The sequence below is a fragment of the Lissotriton helveticus genome, chromosome 3_1, assembly GCF_964261635.1.
Source record: "Lissotriton helveticus chromosome 3_1, aLisHel1.1, whole genome shotgun sequence".
Lineage (NCBI taxonomy): Eukaryota > Metazoa > Chordata > Amphibia > Caudata > Salamandridae > Lissotriton > Lissotriton helveticus.
In genome coordinates, this window is record NC_136061.1 from 900,181,036 (window position 1) to 900,199,029 (window position 17,994).

The 17,994-nt window shown below is 48.4% G+C and overlaps 1 protein-coding gene across 1 annotated transcript in view; it reads left to right on the plus strand.

The window, feature by feature from the left end:
• Window positions 1-14,734, plus strand: part of SF3A3 (splicing factor 3a subunit 3) — a 241,738-nt gene extending 227,004 nt beyond the window's left edge. The window contains exons 16-17 of the mRNA XM_078681237.1: window positions 12,753-12,808; window positions 14,434-14,734. Coding sequence (XP_078537363.1) covers window positions 12,753-12,808; window positions 14,434-14,511 — 134 coding nt within the window. The 3' untranslated portion in view covers window positions 14,512-14,734. The remainder of the gene's footprint in view (window positions 1-12,752; window positions 12,809-14,433) is intronic.
• The last annotated feature ends 3,260 nt before the right edge of the window (window positions 14,735-17,994 follow it).

The window sequence follows — 17,994 nt, forward strand, 5'->3', positions numbered from 1 at the left end:
GAAGATTGTATGTGTGCCTTTCTTATGGAGAAACTGCTTGCTTTAACCGCAATAGTGGGCGATTTCCTACAGGAAGTACAAATTGTAGGAAGGCGCAATCCATGAATGGCAACTCTCTAAATATAATACCATCAATGCCCCTACAAGGCACTGTGGCAAATCCCTGCCAGCCCTGCATCACAAAAACCTCATCAGTGTGAACAACTCAAAACCGCCAAAGAATACTGTGGTAGTCAGTGCGGAGATCTATTCAGTACCTCGCAACACCATACCTGCAAATAACAACAGTACCAAAATTCTCAAACTGGAAGGAAAAAACACGGGGCTGTTAAGTAATGCTAAAAATCCCTTAGTCAATTAGGAAAATAGGACAGCCACCCTGTGCGGCACTTCCATCAGAACAGCTATCGAAGGGCAATTGGCAGCAAAAAAAAACCAGGTTAAGATCCAGAAAAATATGAGACAGGCAGTGACGTTTGAGGAACATTTTCATCTAGACAAACCAGCAACACCTATAGTTCAAAAGACTGCCCTCAACTCAAATCCTCAAAAATCAGATTGCCGGGCCTTTTCAAAAATGTTAATGTCATGCTTAATCCAGATAATTCCATCAGGGCACAAACCATCATTAATGCAGTTTCTAAAAGCCCATTTGGTTCAAACCTACTGGCTCCCACAATAATGCAGAAAAAGAATTTCAGTACAGATACAGATTTGTTACTCAAGGTATTAAAAAAGGTAGGGGGCATTGGGGGTAATCAGTCTGCATCAGCCATCACTGCATCCTGTAATGGACATCGCCACATCGGCAGCCCACATGCCACTTCAAACCAGTGAACAAAATCATGTCAATATAGGCATCCAGAGTGTACACCCTCTATCGGATCTAAAGGTGAATTTCCCAATTTCCCAACTGCAACAACTAATCATCTTAATATAGATTCTTCAGCAACTTTAGGGTTTGTCTGTAAAATCGCAACATCGCCCAGAAATTATTCAAATCATTTAATGATAGCTGTCTAAACATTATAAATATGCAACAGTTATTGACAAGTGAAACCATAATTGTGAATCAGCCGAGTTTTACAACCTCAACAGAGTTATTGCATTATGTTGGAGCTCCTCCTGATCATTTTTTGCCCAACAGCCTTTCCATCCCCTCAGGTGGCTCAAAACATGGAGCTGGGTCAGACAACCTCCAAACACATGGATCTATTCCTACCCCGCCTTTTGCTGACAAAGACACCATTTTACAAGATTATCAAGTTTTAATGACCGTACAGCACCCTGATTACGCCCCACAAGGCAACGTTGACATTTTGAATCGAGGCAATATAACAAAACTCCAAGTTTTGCCATCTGAAGTCTAATAATATCACTGCCATACAGTTCATTTCTACGGACATTCCAGCTCATAAATAGGTCACAGCAGTAACGTGATCCGATCTCACTGCACTAAATACAATCTGCGAAAAGCCGGAAGATGTTTGAAGAATGGGGAGTTCTGATCACCCTCTCAAAAAAGGCACGCTACCCAGCAGATCTTTCCCATAAACCAAAGTCGCTCTTGAGAAATGCAGCAGGCCTTTGTCGATCACTAGCACCAATCAATTTGCAATCATTATTTGTCTCCAAGAACTGACTTGCACCAACCTTGGCCAGCTCGAAACCACTATGACATGTTTCAAGCGAACATAATAAGTCCTAATTAGGAAATATGATAGGCTACCAACAATGTCCTTAGTGCCACTTGCCTCAAATATTTTTGTATGTATTGAAATCAAATACTGGCGGCTTAATACCATAAAGTGCAATCTATTTCTTATGAATATGTATCTACATCCAACATATTTTTTGACGCAAAAGAGAGAGTGAAGAAATTAGAGCAGTGATCGTCAAGTTGAATCACGTGAATGCCCACCTTCTCCGAACTGGAGACTTTAATCTAAATTTGCTACGGAACCCTTTTCGCAGTGTGACAGAAAAAATAGCAGACATGCAGTGGCTGATTCTATCTCGGGTCTCAATGCCACAAATAACAGACCTTGGTGGTCTGACTCTGTCAGCAGCCTTAGAGGCTATGTTATTGAGAGCTTTAAATGGACGCTTCCCGGAAGCCCAACCCACTCGCCCTCCTCAACATTGCCCGAATAGATCTGCAGTACTAGATTACATGCTTTGTTCAATCACTTTGTTTAATAGGATTACTTCTTACGCCATAACACCCCGATGTGAGAGTGACCACAGCCTCAGGTTTTGTTTTCATAAAACCTGATCAAGGCTTCTACCACCTTAAGCTATATCGTCTCGAATCACCCGTGAAACAATTGGAGACGGGTTGAATGGAGTCCGAAAGTGGCCATAAAGTATAATAACTGGAAAATTCGAACACTGAACCTGGGCACGGTCTTACTAAATACAATCAATGACTGGTAACTCTTCATACAAAAATTAGTCTCTGTATTGGTCAGTAGCTCAACCACAAAGCTTGCAGTTAATAAACCTTGATTCACAAAGGAGCTAGGGTTGCAGAAAAAAACATTGAGTAAAAAGTAACATTCACTGAAACGATCAAACTCCCCTCTGCTAGATGAAGTACAAATTCTGTGTAGCCGTTACAAAAACAAATTTGGCAACCTAAACAAGTGTGAGGTATCATTCCAGACTGAAAACTTTCTGGTATGCCAAAAGAAAAATTCAAAATGCTTCTGGATCATAGTAAACCTTCTGAACAGGGGATAAGGAACAATAATGATAAATGGAAATAATGGTACTGCAGAGAACTGGACAAAATATGTCACCGATCTGTACATAGTCACAAGCATAACTCTGTGGAAACAGATGCAAAACTTTGTCAATATGCGACAACTGTTAATGATACAAGAACAGCAACACTAATCCGGAAAAGACTAGCTGACTGCACTACAGGCCCCAACGGCATGCCAGCTTCTATTTTCAAATACGACATTGATCTGTGGTCCAGAACACTTGAAAATCTATTCAACTGCTGTATAATTAGAGAATCTATTCCAACTTCCTGGCGAGGTTCGATTTTACATCCTACTTACAAAAAAGGTCCTGCGTCGCTCCTTGACAGCTATAGACATATGCAAAAACAACAGTTGATGGACAGAATGCAGAACAATGTTATACATTCACCCCAGTACAGAGATCTGGGCCTAAATCCATAGTTTTTTGCTCACCAAGCCACCCCAGTTCAGACATGGCCATATGCAAGTCAGCCTTGACCCTGTGCCTCATGGGAACAGTCCAGCCCGAACTGCCAAACCATGTCTTCCCTGGAGCGGAATCAAGCATCCTAGGACCGGTTTCTGGCTATCAGCCGTCATCAGCCAGGATAGCTTGACTCCAGTGGCCTGGAGAGCATGGGACTCACGTCTGAGCATGCTCGTCCCACTCGGGACGTATGACATTGTTCTGCATTCTGTCCATCAACTGTTTTTGCATTTGTCACCCCGAGTGGGACGGGTATGCTCAAACGTGAGTCCCGTGCTCTCCACACCACTGGAGTTAAGCTATCCTGGCTGATGACGGCTGATAGCCAGAAACCGATCCTAGGATGCATGATTCCGGTCCAGGGAAGACCTGGCAGTTTGGGTTGGACTGTTCCCATGAGGCATAGGGTCAAGGATGATTTGCATATGGCCATGTCTTAACTAGGGTGGTGTGGAGTGCACAAAAACGATTGATTTAGGCCCAGATCTCTGTACTGGGGTGAATGTATGACATTGTTCTGCATTCTGTCCATCAACTGTTGTTTTTGCAGCTATGGACATATCTCATTGCTGGATATTGAGGCCAAATACCTTGTGTCCCTCCTGCTAGAAGATCTAGAAGAATGGGCAGCGATAAACAACATGCTGCTCTTTAATCAAAGTGTCTTGCACTGTTGATAACCTTGTGGCCCTAAGGATGCTTGCAGCAAAACAAAGACCAAAGAACAACTTTACTGCTGTTTTATATATTACAGTAAGGCCTTCATCCATGTTAACCGTCAATTACTGTGGTCCAAGCTTATTGCCTGGCAAATTCCTGAGCCGCTAACATGAGACAATTTGTTGCTTTATTACAACACATGGGCCAGAGGAAAACCGGCATCCCATACAGCAGTCACTGATAAGGCTCCAGGACATCGGAATCTCGGGAGATGCATTAAGGTGGTTCAGTTCCTTTTTAGCTGACAGATCTTTTCAGATTTTTGATGGCGACACAACATCTACCAGCAGGCCACTCAGCTGTGGAGTACCGCAGGGCTCGTCTTTGAGCCCTGTACTATTCAACGTATACATGAAACCTCTGGCTGGGGTAGTCAAACCGTACGGCATTAAGATCGTGTCGTACGCCGACGATACCCAGCTAGTGGTTTCATTGGCCCAAGAGAACAACAGGCAACCCTCGACTGGCCTGCTGAACTGTCTGGAGAACGTGAGGGAATGGATGACCAACTCCTCCCTCAAGCTGAATGGAGGAAAAACAGAGCTCATGCTCCTAGGTCCAGCTTCACCAGTACCCTTTACCTCCTTATGGCCCGATGGTCTAGGCGCACCCCCTACTCCCAAGGATAGTGTGAAGAGCCTGGGAGTATGGCTTGACAACAAGCTCTCTTTCTCTACTCAGGCCACCAGGCTGTCTGCCACCTGTTTTGGCCTACTTAGATCACTGAGGAAGGTTCTTCCACTTCTGCCCCTAGATGCCAAGAAGGTGGCGGTACAAGGCCTCATCCAGTCCCGTCTGGACTCAAATAATGCTCTTTACCTAGGGGCTCCCGAGATGACCCTTCGGAAGCTTCAGGTGGTACAAAATTGTGCGGCACGTACCATACTCCAGATTCCTCGATCCCAGTCGGCCAGACATGGCCTGAAAAGCCTACACTGGCTGCCAGTGAGGCAGAGAGTGGCTTTCAAGGCACTGTGCATTACGCATCGGGCCTTTTGGAAGACCGGTTCAGCAATCAACAACAGTCTGGTCACCCCCTATCACCCTAACAGGAACCTCCGGTCCACGGGTGCCTTTCTGGCAGTTGTCCCTAGAGTGAAGAGAGCTAGGTCGGGAGGTAGGCTGTTCTTGCTGAACGCTGCCAAGCTTTGAAATGCCCTCCCCCTCACTCTTCGGTCTACACCCGACCTGCTCTCATTCCGTAAGAAGCTGAAAACAATCTTATTTGCTAAATCCCCCTATTTCCTGCATCCTCGGCCCCGTCACATCTCTGTTTAATCTCAGCGCTTGGACGCCTCTGGGCAGCAATCGCGCTCAACAAATCGATAAATAAAATAAATAAAATAAAAATAAGATAAGAATTAAACAAGGCGTCAAGCGGGGCGTGGCCAGGCGCCAGTGAAGATGGCCGCTTAGAAGGGGAGCTCCCCCGGGGCTAAGTCTTCCCCTACGACAGCCGTTCTCTATCTGCCCCGAGGCACACTCTACCGCGATCCTGCAGGAGCTGTTGCGGATCGCTGCAGGTGACAGAAACTTTGGGGGCCAAACGCGCTTCTGTCGCTGAGAAAAAGCTCCCGCACTGCAGGGCCCGGCCGGCCGACGGAGGCACTGGAACAGCTCGGTCGGACACGCTGATCACGCGAGCCCCCGGCTTGAGGCCTGCACTCGAGGAGTCGGTGAGCGCAGGGGGGCCTGCTCGGAGGCGGCGACCGGAGACAACATCGGCAAAGGGGGTCCACGGAGGTGAGTGGACCCCGTGGATCTTCCTTGAACTTTGTGAGGGCTGGCCCTCGGCCCCAGTGACAGCTGCACCGCTCCGGTGCCGGACGCGGCCTGAGCAGCACTACCAATGGAGATCTAGACCGGGGGCCCGGACTGCCCGGAGAAGAGACAGGATCCTGAACTTTGCGAGGCCCTGAGAGAGACTGACCTACCACCGCGACGGCGGACCCTGTGCCCGGGGTGAGAATCGATAGGCCTGGGGAGGACCCCCGGGGCCAGAGGCATCAGTGCGGGGGACGGACGGCGGAATCGATCCAGTGGTGTGGAGCGCTGGGGCCGGCAGGGCTGCTTGGGCCATTTTGAATCTAGTGGACCCTGCTCCTGATGTGTGACGGTACTGGCCTGCAGGAAGACAGTAGTGGATTAGGCAGATCGTGGGGAGGCGGATCAGGGCCTGGAGGCCGGAAGAACGCCGAGGAGCTGCAGAGGAGGTAAAAGACGCCTGGGCCTAGAAGGGGCTGCTCGGAGCTGAACTGGACACGGCGGACGCCAACGAGGAGGCTGTGGGGAGATCCAGAACGCGGTGGAGTAGGCGGATTAACTCCACTACCACACACCTGAAAGACAGGGCTGAGACCAACGAGGCAACTCCCTGGGAAACGACGAGGGGGCCCGCCCTGGAAGTGAGGTCCAGCCACTCCATCGCACTGACTCGGACTTGAGGGAGGTAAGGCCCGCGGCACGATTCTCACTGCGCAGGAGTCGCCGTTATGAGGCCTAAAACACAAACGCCCGCCCAGACCAACAAGTTGGATAAGTATGCGGTCCCGGTGGGGCAGGCCCAAGCCGCTAAAGCACCTGAAGAACTAGCAGGCCCGAAAGGGCCGTCCTTGGCCTCCATTATGGCGGCGATACAAACGCTGGGCACCAACCTGGAGACGAAAATGGACAAAATCTCGATTGAGGTCAATCTGCTCCGAGCGGACCAGGGCAAGACCACGGAAAAGGACAAGGCGAACGAGTCCGACATCCGAGAGTTGCAAACCTCCTCAAAAACTTTAGAAAAACACATCAATGAACTGGTGCACAAGCAGATGGCCCTCAAGCTGGAGGATCAGGAAGGGAGAGCCCGCAGAAACAACATACGAGTGGTGGGAGTGCCGGAAGAAATGGAGGGGCCCAGTGTTGAACTTCTCTTGGAGAACCTTATCCGTGCCCACCTCAAGCCTAAGCGCCTGTCTACTATATTTACAATAGAACGTGCCCACCGCGCGCCGGTCCCGAAACCTAAACCGGGTGCGCCGCCAAGGACAATCATCGAGAAACTCCTGAATTACAGGGATAGGGACGCTATCCTCCAGGCAGCTAGACAGATGGGAGACTTGCAACATGAGAACGCCACAATCCGCTTCTTCCCTGATTTCACGCTCAGGTTCAACGGGAGAGGCGCTCCTAGTGAAGGCAGCACTCCGAGAACGGGGGTTCAAATACATGATGTTCCTTCCTGCCAAGCTAAAGGTCATCGCAGGGGGCAAGTCCCTGTTCTTTACCGCGCCATTGGAAGTGCAGGATTGGCTTGAAAAGGAGTCGTCGCGGCCGCGGGACCGGGCAGAGGTTGGAGAAATAATCAGGCAACATCGCCAGGATCTACGGCAGGGAGATTGGAGGCGGACGCCCAGAGTCTGCGCTCCTGGCGATCGAGGTCGGCTAGCCCCAAGTGGGGGTCTCTTCGAGAAACGGATAGTTGCTAGAGGCTGCAGGCACGTGAAATAGACCCCTACGTACAGTAAGACATAACGTTGAGGGATGTTAGACCTAGGGCCTGTCCTAACAGCTGGTTCGGGACTCCCAGGGGGGGGGGGGGGGTGACATCTTGAACTGCTGGTGGCGGGGCACAACTGCTGTGACTGCGATCAAACTCCTCAGGAGTGTGTACTTGGGTGTAAGAAGGTCGTGCACTGGGGGGCGGCGGCTGTAGCTGGGGCCGGTGCACTCTTTCCCCCTTAAGGAGTTCTTCGGGAGGGGGAGGTCTCCTCACTCCCGGGTTGGGTCTGGGCGAAAGGCGCTCTGCTAATTGGGGATGTGGGTAGGTCGAAACCTACGGAGCAGGGAAGCAGGGAGGGGGGTCCCGTTTTGGGGTTGCGGGTTGGGATGGGGGGCGGTTGGGGGTAGGGTGGGTTGTTTGAATCGGTCGCACCAGGAATGTAGACATATGCATAAAAAATGTAGTGGGAATCACAGGGCTGATAGCACACTGAAATGTTTTGATGGCTATGAAGTGGGATAAAAGTCTTAAAATGCTGAGCTGGAACGTTAATGGGTTGGGGGACAAGCTCAAAAGGACTATCGTACTGCAATTTGTTAAGCGACACCTCCCTGAAGTGGTACTCCTGCAGGAGACCCACTTGTTAGGGAATACGTGCCATGCGTTGAATAGATGGGGGTACTCTTTGGTGATCCATGCTGGCTTTACCTCGGGTTCCCGGGGAGTGGGGATCCTTCTGCGTCGAAACTTTCCCCTAGTCATCGATCGCACGGAATCCGACCCTCTGGGGCGCTTTGCGGCGGTCTCGGGGAGGTGGGAGGGGCGCAGGCTCAACCTTGTCACAGCGTATATTCCGCCTGGTCTTCAAACCCACTTATTCCAGGACCTGGGCAGGCTACTCCTTTCCCTTCTAGAGGGGCAACTGCTAATAGATGGGGACTTTAATGCCGTGGTCTCGGGGGACTCGGACAGACACCCGCCTAGGAACATAGCGACGGGGCACATGTGGCTATCTGATTTCCTGGAGGCGTTTGGCCTCCTGGCCCTTTGGCGTCTCCGACACACAAGCAATATACTTTCTTCTCAGGCCCACACCACTCCTTCTCGCGCATAGACTACATCCTAGCGCCAATGCACCTGGGCACTACGATTCAGGACGTCCCGCACCTACAAGGGGCATCTCGGACCACTCCCCGGTGTGGGCTCACCTTACCGTCGGTGATCAGAGGGAGGGATGTGTGGCGCCAATCAATGCTTGGTACCTCCGCAGCGAGGAGACAAAAAAACACCTTACTCTCTCCATTGACCAGTACTTCGAGATTAACGAAGGCACGGTGGAATCCTCAGTAGTATTGTGGGAGGCCTTTAGGACTGTACTCAGGGGGGAGGCCCTCTCTGCGATCACTGGCCGTTGGAAAGAACGGGAGGCACAAATGCAAGCAGTGGAAACGGATCTTTTGGTATTGGAAAACGAGGCACAAACTGGAGGCGATCCAGAACTTATGCACCAGATGGAACTCAAAGTGGCGGAGTACAAGGCCTTGGCCACTGACGCAGCGAAGACTCTGGCAAGAGATTCGGAAGGTAGGATATATGATCAGGGGGACAAAGCAGGCTAGCTCATAGCCTGGCTAGACAAAAAGCAGCAGGCGCAGAGAGTGGTCGCTGAGCTTAGAACTGAATCGGGGGCCGTTATCATGGAGCCCCGTGAGATAGTTAGGGAGTTTGCAGTACACTACCAAAAAGTCTACAGTCGGGGTCTGACCGGCCGGAAGAGGACTCTATCGCCCTGTTGACTGATATTGGGCTACCTACCCTCTCGGACACTGAACGGAAACTTTGGAGACGCCTCTTACTACCGAGGAGCTCTGTGGGGCCATCCGAGACCTACAGCTGGGGAAAGCCCTCTGTCCCAATGGTCTCCCGATCGAGCTGTACAAGCTCAAACCTGACAGCATTAGCCCGCACCTCAAATGCATGTTTGAGGAGAATAGGGATAGGGGCACACTGCCACGAGATCAACGTATTGCCACAATTGTGGCCATCCCTAAGGAAGGAAAGCTGAGAGATTTATGCGCCTCCTACAGGCCAATCTCACTGCTAAACGTCGAAACAAAGATCCTGGCCAAGGTCCTTGCCAACAGGCTTAAACCAGTTTTAACCACATTGATCCATCCGGACCAGTCGGGCTTTATGCCCCACCGTAACACTGCGCTCAATCTGCGCCGTCTTCACGGTGTGTTAGGCCGTTGTCACACGTTACAGGAGGACGCTGTAGTGGTGTCGTTGGACGCAGCGATGGCGTTCGACACGCTCGAATGGCCCTACATGATAGCAGTCCTCCAGAAACTGGGCTTTGGCCCTAATTTTATCAGTTGGGTGCGTCTCCTGTACTCCGAGCCTTTGGCCCAGGTCAGAGTTAACAACAAAACCTCTGAGCCATTTACCCTAGGGAGGGGGACGCGACAGGGGTGTCCCCTCTCACCTTTGCTATTTGCCGTCTCGCTGGAACCACTCGCGGCCTGGGTCAGGCAGGATCCCTCGCTGAAGGGGCTCAGATGGGCTGATGGTTGGGAGGACAAAATTTCGCTGTATGCGGACGACATCTTTCTGTACCTGACGAAACCTCGTAGGTCCCTAATAGTAGCCTTGGATATTTTCACTACCTTCGGGAGGAACTCCGGGTACAGTATCAACTGGGGTAAGTCCCTCTTATATGTCCTCCATAGAGCCCCCCCGATTCTCCCGCGTGACTGCCCGATTAGGGTAGCCACTGAAGGTTTTAAGTATTTGGGAATCTTTGTTTGGAAAGAGAAGGCCGTTAGGTATGAAAAAACTTACTGCCGCCCTTACAGCGGCTTAAAAGAGACTCTACCACCTGGAAGAAGCTCCCTCTGTCCCTGCTGGGCCGGGCAGCGCTCTTCAAAATGATGGCACTGCCACGTTTCCTCTACGCCCTCCAAAACTACCCGGACCTAGTTCCGCAGTCATATTTTGCAGCCATTGAAGCCGCACAGAGAGATCTGCTGTGGACCGGGACGCCCCGTATAACCTTACAGAAACTCACACTGGGATGGTTCGACGGGGGGTATTGTGCTCCCAGACATATGGAAATACTATTGGGCTGCGCATCTCTCGGCCATAAACCAGGGCACCTACTGTGATGGGAATGATCCGGGATACGGAATGGACCGATGGCTCCTCCCGGGCGGGAATTTTGAGGCTGCGCTTTATTCCAGACCGGGCAGATATTCTCTCACCGGGCCAACGCAACATTCTGTTCAGTTATGGCATATTGTCCAGCGTAAATTGGGCTGAGCTGACACTCTTACGATGGCTACTCCGCTATGGGTCTCAGAGAAGCTGGGCACTCTAGGTCGCACTAAAGGGTTCCGTAATTGGGACCTAATTGGGATTTCACACATCAAAGACTTATGGGGTCCTGACGGTGTTGTGCACTTTGACTCACTCCAAACTACCTATGACCTGGCGCCTACTGAATACTTTAGATATCTGCAGGTTCGACACTCCCTTCAAACTAATATCCCGGCGGAGTCTCAGCCCCCAGAGTCCTCCTCCCTGGAGGACAGACTGTTGGATGGCCATCTCCCTGAACGCGCCATCTCCCTCACATACAAAAAACGTATTAACCATTCCCCAGACCCACTGTTAACTCTAAAGGGAAAATGGGAGGCTGACGGACTTGAGATAGACGAAGAGGAGTGAAGAGGCGCGCTAGCATCCCCCAAGGAGGCAGCAATATCAGCCAGGCTTAGACTGATCCACTTGAAAATACTCCATCGGGTTTATGTATCTGGAACTAGGTTGAGGCTGATGGGCCGGAGTGAGGATGGTCTCTGCAGAAGATGGTGTGGGGAGGTGGGAACCTTTATCCATATATTGTGGGAATGCCCGGTGTTGTTGACCTACTGGAAACGAGTGCTCGAATGTATGCAAGAGGTAAGGGGGGGTAGAGTTGCGACTGGAAGCGAAGCGAAGAGATGCCTTTAGAACATATGGGAGCCCAAGGACTTGCCTTCGAGACTCTGGGTGACCATAGGATTGGCAATCGCGAAACGTAATATAGCAAGGCTGTGGGGGGCAGTGACGCCTCCAACACTCAATTCCTGGAAAAACGATATGGATTGGTGTATGCTCCTAGAAAAGACAGTATACGTGGCTCGGGGCTGCCCCCGGAAATGGGTGGCGGTATGGTCCAACTGGAATGAGTATCGGGGTACCTTGTGTGAGCCCCCTTGAATAACGCCCATTGACGTCCAAATTGCATTGTAAACTGCTGGTACAACTGTACTGCTTCGGAATATCTGATATTGGACAATTTTTGTATCTACTGTGTTTTCCAAAAATGCTTATGTGACAAATGTATTCCTTGAATGTGCTGCCCACCCCTTTATATTTGTTGCAAATAAAAAGAATTTTAAATAGAAAAAAAAACACACAAAAAAAAAGTCGTCAAGCAGGGATGCGTATTAGCACCAGCGCCTTTTAATCTATGAGCGACCTGGTACCCGCATTAAATCTAATAATCAGCCATGGTCCAAAATTTGCGGATCAACATATCACTTCGCTTCTCTACGCGTACGATGTTCTCTTAAGTTCATGAAGCACTACTACCTCGGCACCAAGGCCTAACTGGAAGGGCATTTCTCCCATTAGGTCCTGAAGGACTTTACGGTCTGAGCCCTTCTGCAGACCCACCACCTTGGGAGGTATTGATCTATTGCTGAGGTGAGAAATCTACAGTTAGAAGTATCTATCACAAGAAGAAGTTACTTACCTTTGGTAACTCTCTTTCTGGTGGATATTGTTATTTTACTGCAGATTCCTCACTGCCCTCCCACATCCCCTTTCTATGGTCTCTTTTCCAAACTAAAAAAGTCAGAATTTATGAATCTGCACACTAGTACCTATAATTATTGTTGGGCTCTGAGGAAAGAAAGAAGTCCGAGTCAGGAAAGAAACTGAAGTCAATGTGTTGACTGAAGGACAGTAAGTTTGATAGTGAGGATGCTTAGAAAATGAACTCTGGGGGAAAATATTCTTATTGTGTGTGATATGCTCCTTTCATTATTAGGAAGAGATGTTCCTCTTAGTTGAAATTGCTTCATGCCAGTGGCTATTGCCTTTTGGTGTACAGGAGAGGATTCCATTTTTGTCCTACTTTAATATGAACTACCAGGAATTAGGATGCTTTAAAGCTTGGGTTGGCATATGCTGATAGTCAAATATAATCTTCATTGTTTAAAAAAAAAAAAACATTTTGACATTATGTAATTATTTGTTTTAGTATGGGCAAAACTGAAGAACCAGAAGGCCTCAGAGCGGTGGCAGCCTGATACAGAGGTAAGTAGAAATACACGTTTTATTTAGCAATTCTGTAACTACATTTATTAAATGACTGTTACTAGATAACCATTCTCCCACTGGACTTGTTAGTAACATCAAAAGAAAGATATCTTGATTAAAGGGGATGTGCAGCTAAGACAGAAATGAGTTAGTAGTTTAGAACTTTGGTGAGATGTCAAATGTGGATAAGGAGGTAATGAAGTCGACAGCCACATTTTCATTTGTTGTTAACTTTGTCCCTGACTTAGTAATTGTCAGCAAAGGAAAATAATAGCGAGAATTGGAAAAGTGGGTAAGAGCAGGAGTGGATGTCAGAATTAATACATTTTCTTACAAGTGTGTTAGAGTTGGAGGAGCCTATATCAACAGGAGATATCTGTAAAATGTGCACAAAAGATTTCTGTGATGTGTTACATTTAGCTTTCCTGCTCATCGATTGGCACTGTACTTCTCGGGGGTATGCAGTGTCTTTACTCTATGGTTGGTTACTTTTATGTTCTAAACAAATTCAAATTACGCCTATATGGAAGCGTGATGAGCAAGTAAGACAAAACCTGAAGCAAAAAGTGTTTATATACTGTTGTAACATTGGGCCTTAAAATGCAAAGAAATGTGCCCAGTAATGTATGCAGAGAACTGACACCTTCCAACTGCACCTTCTCATCTTATTACTAAGAATAGATAGCAGCCCACAGACATCTAGGTTTGGTAAACACAAATTGATATTTAGCCTATTCTTTAAATTCAAAAACAACCAGCAGAGTCAAGGGTTACATTTAGCAAAAAAGGAGATTTTAAACATCTTGCATAGGATTCTCTATAAATCAGTTCTCTGGTCTAAAGAAGCTTGCATCTGTCCATTAAGTAATTGACCACTGAGCTCTCACTGCGCCCTTCTTAGGTGACGCAGGCAGATGAAACAACACAGCAGAATCCATTGAAGGAGCTTTTCAGATGTGAACACTTCAAGTTAGTCACAAATCACCTCTACTATTTTTTGGTCCTCCGGAACCACTCCCAGCAGATCAAACTCTGATACCTGCCACGTGTTCTGTAAAGTTACTTGACTTTCCGTTCAGAACACACTCCAGTTCAGTTAAAGGCGCTTGGTCTTTTAACCTAGAGATAGAAACTATGCTAATGTAGCATAAGCTAGCTGGACATGTGCATTCCTACCTTCTTTTGTATAATGGCAGCCACTTGAGTGTTAAACATTTTGTGGTGGTACATTGTAATCAGAAGCTGAGAAGGATCTCTGCATATCGAATGACCTGTGTGAACTTATTCAAACAAGATTTGATGGAATGAAATAGCACATATGCTGAAGGAAGTTGTACAGTTGGTTTCCACATCTTTCACATGCAGAGCTAGGCTGTGTTCTAATAAAGCACATTCTTTGTGTGTGCACGTGTTCTCGTCCTTCCTACAACTTAAGGCTTTGCAATTTACAAACATTCTCTGTACCATGTTCTTTTTTTTGTTGTTTGTTGTTGTGCCCCCATCTCAGAATCAGTAGTATGTGCAAATAATTGATGCATGGAAGTAATGTGGAAGGTACAGTTTCTTCTATCATGATATGTGCAAGAATTTAGTATGAGTGTGTACTTTTTTTTCCGTTACAGGAGGAATATGAAGATTCCAGTGGAAATGTTGTAAACAAAAAAACATATGAGGATCTGAAGAGGCAAGGCCTTCTGTAAGCGTACCCTCTGAAGTCCGTTTCAAAGAACATCTTTAGACTACAATGTTCTGATGTTACAAGATTACTGAATAAATGTTCTTTTCTTCTGTTCTGAATCCACATGGAATATTCTGTGCTTACTTCTACCAATTATCATATTTTTAAAACTATGTACTGCATTGTCATAATGTTGTATATATTAAGATATGTTTGATTTTATATTAAAAATCCTTCCACCAGTGCTTTGGAACCTTTTCGTTTTTTTTACTCCTGAAACGTGAAAATTCTGGTGTACTGCGACATACTTGTCACTGTTCAGAAGTGAGTGTCAAGGTCAATTATCTTTCAATGTAGTAAACAATCTAAACTAACCACTCTCCATTAGAAAACTCGCTCATGTCAAAAAATATCCATGAACTGTAAACCGTTTCCATATATGGACTGTGTTGAAATTCTCAAATGCAATTTAATAAAATGTGTAAAAAAAAAAATCCATTCATGTGCAGTTACAGTTGCCATCACAAATTGACTACCTTCTTCACACGGTTTTCTTTTCATTGCATGTATTATTGTTTCTGATCGATACCTCGCACTGCAGATTACTTACCTTACAATACTCCCCAAGCACCAGACTGGATCAGTACATTTTTCTTCAGCAGTGTTCCTGTGCGTGGAGCTTGGCTCTTTAGCGCCCCTAAAGTAATGGAGCAGAGGCGTATATAAGCACCACTCTTGTGCGATGATGTCAGTTCCTTTCTTTCCGTGCTTCCAGTTTTGTCTATCGTCAGAAGATTTCTAAATCTAATTGCAGTGTGCTAGGTAATGATGTACCCACCTAAAACTACAGATTTCAGACCAGGACACAACTGCAGAGAATACATTTTGGTAACACACCTCTTGAGGTCTTTCGCTGGTGTCTGGGCTCAGGCAGTGAGTCGTTGTGTGGTAAATGTGTCCTCATGAGCATGAAGGTAATCTGGAACCAGGAGGTGAAGCTCTCTGTTTCTGAACACAAGAAAAAGTCACATTCAAGACGCCTACACAGTCCATTCCGGACCATCCCTTCAAGCGTTCAAATTTGCCCTCAAAGTCCTCTGGTAAGTCAAAGTCTAAGTGCAAACCTGAAAAGCAGAAGTAAGACTCAACCTCATTCCACCACTCAGAACCAAAAGAAACGACACAAGGGTGTCCTGATATGAGTCGTTAACTCTCTAGATCTCCTAGATCTCTGGTCACAGAACGGATTCCTTCGCTGCCAGTGCACCTCACGTTTCAGGCACCATTGGTGTAAGTAAGGCATGCTTTACATTTTTGATGTGCTTCTAGAGCCTCTGGCACTCCTTGGGGCTCCCTGTCTGGTCACTGCCTGTGGATCCTTCCTCAGTGCTGTGTGACCCGCTTGGTACCTGCTTCAGGCACCATACCAGCTTCTGTACAAGCTTCATCTCCAGCTCCACGATCTACACCAAGCCGTTCCATGTCGACGCCACTAGTACTGGAAGAGAATCCTGTACTTATTCCATTGTTGAACACTGGACCGACTTTGGCTCAATCTCAACCAATGTGGGTCACCTTGAAATTCTAAAAGTGCAACCGGTCTTCATTTATCCTGATCCTGACACACCAGCCTGCCCCCATCTTTTTTTAGCTCTTGACTCTGAACAAGGGACACACCAGGACCAGGATGGGGATGATTATGGTAGGGATGGAGATAGTTTTCTCTACTTTCATTACACAGATACCTTTTACATTGATTTACCAGAGGCCAGTTGGCTTGACACCTCCCCTGAGGCAAGGTTTGACCTGCCACTTGGGCCACCACGTAAGAAAGTGCCTCCTTTGCAGTGGTGCTCTGGAAGGCAGCTGAGGTCTTAGATTTACAGCTGAAATAGTGAAGACTAAAACAGACGTCCTTGCATTCCCTCTGGGACAGGGGAAGTGAGATCTTGCAGGCGCTCCTGGAAGACTTTAGGGCCGCTGTGGCTCAAGCAATTCATGATGGACAAGACACGACTAGATATGTTATTCATGCTATTCTCAATGCTACTGATTGTCTTAGGATGGTGGTTGGCATAGAAGAGTACTCCTTTCGGCATGGCTACCACTCCCCCCACACTTTTTGCCTGACTGATGCATCTTTGACTGAATGTGCACTGGTTTCCTGCTAACCTGTTCCCCAGGGCCTGTGTTCTTTCCCAAAACTGTGCAAACACAAGAAGATGATGGACGGAGCGGTGAAACATTTCAGACACTCACCCACAGATCTGAGTTGAATCCATCATTGTTCGTTAGCTCACTTCACAACCCCAGTTCAGACCCAGCCATTTTCTTCATGGGAACAGTCCAAGCCCGAACTGCCTAGCCAGGTCTTCCCTGGACCAGAAACAAGCATCCTGGGACTGGTTTTGGAGTAACACCCCTCATCAGCCAGGCTAGCTTGAATCCAGTGGCAAAGTGTTTAATTTGTTTGGCCTAAGTTGGTAGGGTATGCCCAGACGTGAGTCCCTTGCTCACTTTGCCACTGGATTCAAGCTAGCCTGGCTGATGAGTGTGACTCTGCAAGCGTGCCTACGGGCTCTGGGGACTCTGTTGGGGGTTCCAGGCCTTTGCCGGCTTCGGTCCCGACACCGCAGCGCCCCCATGGATCCAGGCCCGGCTCTACACCGGTCGACCTCACGACACCTCCTCTAGGGTCGAATCCATTGACAAACCGCCAACGCCTCTGACCCTGGTTGGATCCCCAGCCGATGTCGACCCGGGCCTCGACCTAGGTACGGAGCCGGACCCGCGTCAACCGATGCTTGTACTGGCGACGACTGTCACTTTTTTGCCAATTTTCTATCCTGGTGTGCCCTATCGCCCTGAATGGCAACCAGGAGAGGGTGAGGAGGACTGGGAGGGGTCTGTTGACCCTCTTGCAGACCAACTTGAAGATCCGGACTGGAGAGAGGAGTTAGGTGATGCCAGTGGTCTGGATACCTCCCCAGACCTTGATATGCTTTCACCCCCTACCGTGGCTACGGAGGAGGGAGCCTCCTACGCGGTGGTGTTGCATAGGGCGGCTGAGGCCCTGGGCCTTAAGCTTTCTACAGTGGCAGTCAGGACTAACCTCCTGACTGAAGTGCTTCAACCGGCAGCGGCCTCTTCGGAGCCCCTGCTGCCGTTAAATGAGACCCTCACGGACATCCTTCTGGGCACTGGGTCCTAGCCCAGCACAGGGGCTCCTCTGGATAGGATGATTGCCCGACGCCACCACTCGGCTCTGGGCAGCCCCATTTTCCTCTCCCAACATCCTACCTCAGAGCTTGGTTGTACAAGCCTCTACTTCCAAAGGCTTGTTCCCTACTGCTACCCCAGATAGGGAATTCAAGAAGCTAGAACACTGTGGGAAGATGTTTTCTTTCGCCAGATTAGACTGTGGTCAGTGAACACCGCATGTCTATTGGGCCGTTACACTCACTCAGTGTGGGATACGGTTAAGCAGGTGCTGCCACAGTACCCG